The following is a 6,177-nucleotide window of genomic DNA, read 5'->3' on the forward strand; positions in this document are numbered from 1 at the left end:
ACGTGTGCTTTTTTTGCTGAGCTGTCTAGAGTTGATATTGTGGTCTCGATCTATGCCCGATTTTTGTATAGCCAGTTTAATTTTAAGTCCACTTGCTATATTGATCCTGCTTGGGCGAATGCACTGGTATTGTTAAATAAACAAATAAAATTTCCGAGCGATTTCACATCGAGCAGCCAAACATGCATTACGAGTTCTACTTTAATTTGAACGCTAGTACTCTTGTGCGTTACCCTTGAATCCTGCAGTGTATAATCGATGAGTAACCATTGCAGGATTAAGCGATTGTAAGGAACTCTTGTGCATAAACAAAAATAAGGCTTCCTTTTCGCTACCCTTGAGCGTAAAAAAAAAAGAAGTTAGACAGGGATGAGAACCGTTTGTGGTTGATTTCTGTCTGCTTGTGCGTGCTGCTAACAGCTGACATAAAAATATTACTGGCTGAACAAAGAATAAAACGCACTTCCTCATAGCGCAGGTGCCGCTTCAGGAGGTTAAACTGAGCGCGCTGAGGGCAATACAAAGATGGGACATAATGACGGATCATGCATTACGAACAGAAAAGGAATTTCTTTCTAAGCACAACCGAAATAAATATATTCAGGTTTTTTCAAACAACGAAAGTTACACGTGCGCTGCAGAGTGACGTGAACTGCCAGTGTTTTAGCTAGTGGGAAGAAATTGATTTTGTTTCCAACATGCACATGAAGACCAAAACTTTTTGAGCCACAGCTATGAGTGTAATACTTTCTAGAAACTCTGAAATGTGGTAAATCATTAACTAACCAAACTTCCTGCACAAATCTTTTACCTAATCTTTGCGCCCACCTCTAAAAGGTAAAAAGTTGCGTACTAGCATTCCGGTATAGCCTGCGTACGTTACACCTATTTTTTTATTTCTGAATACACTCGTAACGCAATTTCTTATAGGCCATAATTATACATAAAAAACCTTACCTTTAAAAAATTCTGCTCCACCTTTGCTCAAACAGCCTGTCTACCAGTAGACATGCTAGGTCAGAAAATGCTTGCGAGAGGCGAAGTGGGTATGAGGTCCTGTAAAGTTGTGTCTAAGAGGTGCAAAAAAACAAACAAACAAGAGGTAAAAAGCTGCAGATGTTGTGTAGGAAGGTGTAACAGCCGCAGTTAACCAAAACGATCAAAGTGAAAAACATGTGATGACGACGAAAGAAAAGCGTAAACTCGGATCTGAAACAAATGTAATCCCTGTAGACAACCTGCCAGGGTGTGTCAACAAGGTTCATTCAAGAATTAGCCTAAGAAAGCAAACATTGAAGCTACAGGATAAGGTGGTAGATTTCCTTCGTAAGCGCGTTAGCAGAGGTGCTTGATATGCTTTTCATATTTGCTATTTTATTTCCTTCTCGCGTTCTACCTAAGGGTTCCTTAAGGCGACAGTGATATTGCCTAATACTTCGGTCTATAATTGTCTCATGCCAGTTATCGAGGGCTGCACGGGACCGTACAATATCATAAGCTTCACTCGACTAGAAAGTTTACTAAATGGCTTGAAACCAGCACGGTGAGAAATAATGCACAGACAAGCCGCAGAAAAGGAGCCGGAAGAACGGTGGGTGCTAAGAACGTTCGTTCAACACGCAGTGAAGGTTAGGCACCATGTTTTCTAGATTCCGAATCAAAGGAAATAAACCTTTTTTCTGTGAGCAAGGGCGGCAAAGCTAACTGTACCACGTCCTCGCCTACGAAATACTCGCAAGGCCCTGAGGACGAAGCTGCTAAAAGAGGTATCAGACTAAATGGCACGACGTGTTGGCTCATTCGCGAAAGTTCATTATTGCCCTTGTTTTTTTTTTCAGAAAAAAGGCTGAGGACGTGCGAGTACACTGTCTTGAAAGCATACCCAGCAGAGGGCAAAGAACTTGTCAAATGGTACAAAGGGAATCTTAATTGTTCTGGTAAGTGTCTTTGCCACGATTTGCAGTAACGCTGTTGTAACACTGTTGTACCTTTGTCATTTGCGAGGACAAAGCTCACTAAACGATTACTCTAATTCGCGCCTCAAGGCCGGATGGATGTCAGGAGGGTCTCCTATAAGACGTAGTGGTGGCAGGCGCCACAAATCTCGACAAATTTTTGTGTAAATATTTCTACCTAATCAAACATCTGGCTGCTACATAGAAATTCCTCATTTATTTTAACTACAATCTCTATCCTTTCTTACAGCAGATCAATTTTAATCGTGATCTTATGTTTTGACGTCACGGCCATGATTTTAACCACCATAGTTTCAATCACTTTTAACGTAGTGCTTTGAAGATTCATTCATATCCCCTTGGTATTTAAAAAAAAACTAGGACATCAGGGTTCGGCTGTGTGCTTGCGTGACTGTGCGTGACTGCCGCTTTTTGATTCGAGGTTAATATTTGTTATAAATACCTTGTTTTCTATATTGTGGAGAATTTCTTTCTTTTCTAAGTATCGCTGCTTCAAGCGACTTGAAATGAGAAACGCCAAAATTCTACCTGACAATTACAATTATCAAGCCCAATAAGTAAACAGTCCTTTCGCTGGTAAAATCTTCGATTGTTTGGTGAATACAGAACGCATACATATGGGCATGTACTTATACTGCAATGAAATGAGCGTCTCTTGTATCTAGCTGCTACACGACAATAATTCATTTAAGTTGACACGACTGCCTTGGAGATTTTATTTATTGCAGGAATTCGATGCAATGCTGTTATGAGTTGCAGCGTCAGGGGCCGAATGAGAAGTTTAGAGTCCAATTGATTGATTTTCCTTGCAAGTTATAGTTTTTATCTTCAGGAAGGCTGCGCAATTGAGTCTTGAAGCAATAGCTACGCCTTTACAGGTTACCTATGTCTGCCTTTGTATGTATACTGCAGTTCACTGTAAAAGTCGGTGTTTTTTTTTTATTTCGTCAACAGGTTTCGGTTCTCTGTCACTTATTCCTGCGTTAGAGACGACCTTTAAAATCATTAAAATATTTCCGACGAGAACTGCGCACGAGGGAGAAGTGAATATTCTATTTTAGAGGATTACGAGCGAATAGTTTAGCTAGGTTAGCGGCTAGGGAGCATTATAGGTTTGGTCTCTCCGGGTAGCCTTCTCGGACTTTTTCCAGCGATAGACCCGCATCAAAGATCTCTTACAAGCATGTCGTTCGCAATTCCATAATTTTTTACTTATGTAAGAAGATAAACCCAAGTGAAAGGCACATCTGCATTCAGAACAAGGCGTATGCCAAATTTCTCGTGACTAGATAATAATGAATGTCGGTTCAAATAAAGAGATTATGGTAATGATGAGGAGAGAGGTTTTCATTCTTATTTCCGGTTCCCTAGCTGCCATTAATACCGTATGGTCGCTTCTATTTTAAACCTTTTGTGTGATTTGCGCGAAAACTATGCGCAATTTTGGGAATAAGGTTATTTTATGGAGATTTCAGCTAACGCAATCTGAACGCTGAACTGAAATTTTGTGCACGTTTCATCAGTGTTTCATTAAAACGGTCATGATTAAGAAAGGAGTCTAAGGAGGGTACTGAATCCAAAACCAAATTAACTATAAATATCTGACAAATGTGGAAAAATTCAGGCTATCAGTAGCAACGCCTAGCAGAAGCTGCTGGAGCCAGCAAATCATGGTTTTGGCTCATTCCTGGGTTATTAAGGCAAAAACCTTTAATGGCTCATTCTGTCATCCGTTAACAAAGCGTGTTGCACTCGTTGCACTCAGGAACTAAAAAAGAAAGAAGAAACCTAATGGTTGCTTTAGATAGAAGAGGAATAATAAATTTAAAACCCAAGTTCGATGACTGAAGATTAATTACGTTATTAATTATAGTCAAAAATGTCGAAATTGTGTCGAAATAGTGCGGACGTCGATATAGCCACGGGAACAGTGTGACGTAGCATCCACCGGAAGTCCTGACGGCATAGTGAAAATTATTACAAAATGGTCGGAAAAACGTCTGATTTGTGTGAAATTAGATAGTAAAATGTTTAATTAAGCGTAATTAACACTTAAGATCCCCGAAAGATGTATAATTTGGGTATCAATACAGCCATGGGAGCGGTGTGACGTCACATCCATCGGAAGTCGTCGCGGCATAGTGTCCTCGGCTTTCGCCTCTCAACACTTTAGTAGCCAAAGTGTCCTCGCAGTTTTTTTTTGTCTTTGATACCACAGTGACATCCTGGGGGATTTTTGGGACCACAGCTGTTTTCAACACCGACGCCGGGTTGCGTTGCTGACGAGCCATAATGTGCTTTCGCATTAAAAAAAAAAGGTTTTTTCTGTTCAAACAACACCACAACAAGATCCAGATTCAATAACAGTTTTTTTTAAAACAGAAAACATCGAATGGCTCAACTTTGCCATAAAGTAAAAAGAGTTGTATTCCGACAGTTCTCATGTCAGATTTTTTCAAGAAAAGAATAGCGCTTCTTTAGTAACTAAGTTTAAAGCCATCGGCGTTTTACCCCGCCATATACGAATAGTTAAATGAATTAAAATACATCCACGAGACCCCAGTTAATGTCCCTATCAGAACGCATCAATCACAAAGCAAGGGCATGAAAGGATCACATATATTTTTTCCCACATTCGGTTTCCGTGCTCCTAGAATTTTCTCAAGAAGGAGCAGTGCAGTTTTGTTTTCTTGCGGGAATTTCTGAGCACTCGGCACAAGTTCGGTGTTCTTTGGAATAAATTGTTCGTTGATCATGGGCATTAGTTACACATTTCTTGTATGGTTCATGAAGTGCTTTGAACAGATATTTAACTTATTCCTGTTATGATCAGTTAATTGCTGTTAATGCGGTAAATAATACCATAAATGGTTGGTGCCATAGCGTTTCTATGCAAATCCTTCTGTTTGACAGCAGGCTTATATTTAGATCAAATCATGTTCAACGTTCCTGCAATGTATGCTCATGCACTTTCAACGTCACGAAGCAGTTAACGGGCCATTACAGACGCCCTAGTTGTAGGTGCCAGAGGAACATCGTTCACCTAGCAATCTGACTTGTACTTGTGCATTATGCTATATTTGAATGCTGCCGTTGTCGCCGGCGTCGAAACTACTAGTGAGCAACAGCACTGGATTGTAAAACAAATTGTTTTTCATATGTATATATCGGCACTTAAATTCGAAGCTTGTGTCTATTCGTTCGTTACCCTTGTGGGGCTGTTGACGTCTTGCTTGTTACCTGTAGAAATCGAGGTGGAAAATTTTGGATACTTATTGTTATGTATTCCATGCAGGTGGAAAAACGGACGTGGAGAAAATGTCGAGTGACACGGGTAAACAGCACTGGGCGCAGGCTGAGACTGTTGAGCTACTCAAAGCTATCTGTGAACATTTACCGCAAGTTGGTCCTACCGGAGATTATTCATCCAAAACAAAAATGTTTGAAGGAATTGCTTCGGAGCTCGGAAGAAAATTGGGCGTGAAGAAAACAGCAAGTCAGTGCAATGGGCGCTTCAACGTATTAAAGAATAAGTACATCGCTTACGTAGAGCACCGCTCGGAGGCGCCAAACACTCAAAAAAGCAAAAAAATTATTGACTTGGAGGGAGACTGCCTTTCATTATTGGCACAAATTGCAGATTTTGACAAGAACATGTTGCCTGCAGAGTTAAAAGAAGCTTCGCGAAAACTTCTCGAGGACCTAACAGCCAGCCAGCCGTCCACTTCACGAAAGAGAACCAGCAGCTCGCAAGGTCCAGGAGCTGCATCTGCGAAGAGATCCTAGTGCTTCTGCTCTGTGGCAGCTGTGTGTAATGAAAACGGTAGTAAAACGGCTGAAAGTATTCGCCCTCATCGTCAAATGTACTCTGTAGCTACAGCACAGGAGCTTTGAACTTTTCTTCATAATGCCTCCGCTTCCTCCTTTGTCGATCAGAGTAATACTGCCTTTTTTATGTCCTTCGTGACACATTTTTAACTTGAATAAGGTGTATATTACAAGCGTTAGTCGTTGTCAATCGCGCAACTAATTATGAAGGCTTATCTGTATGCCAGGTCCTGCAGGGAAAGTTGTAGTACATAGGCATAGAAAAAATAAACATCTATTAAAAATGAACTTAGTGTGATAACTCTGAGACTCCTCAGAGAGGAAGAATAGAAACATCGGAAAGCGTAAGTCGTAGCTCTCGAATTCGTTTCCA

At 40.6% G+C, this 6,177-nt stretch overlaps 1 protein-coding gene across 2 annotated transcripts in view; it reads left to right on the forward strand.

Moving 5' to 3' along the window:
* LOC149333097 (uncharacterized) overlaps nucleotides 1–5,820 on the forward strand; it is a 104,997-nt gene extending 99,177 nt beyond the window's left edge. For both annotated transcript variants that reach the window (XM_089558557.1, XM_089558558.1), the window contains exons 7-8: nucleotides 1,839–1,937; nucleotides 5,272–5,820. In XM_089558557.1, the coding sequence (XP_089414683.1) occupies nucleotides 1,839–1,937; nucleotides 5,272–5,762 (590 nt within the window). In that variant the 3' untranslated portion in view covers nucleotides 5,763–5,820. The remainder of the gene's footprint in view (nucleotides 1–1,838; nucleotides 1,938–5,271) is intronic.
* Nucleotides 5,821–6,177: the final 357 nt, after the last annotated feature.

The sequence above is a fragment of the Amblyomma mixtum genome, chromosome 8, assembly GCF_055824585.1.
Source record: "Amblyomma mixtum isolate Tamu chromosome 8, ASM5582458v1, whole genome shotgun sequence".
In the NCBI taxonomy this organism is placed as follows: domain Eukaryota; kingdom Metazoa; phylum Arthropoda; class Arachnida; order Ixodida; family Ixodidae; genus Amblyomma; species Amblyomma mixtum.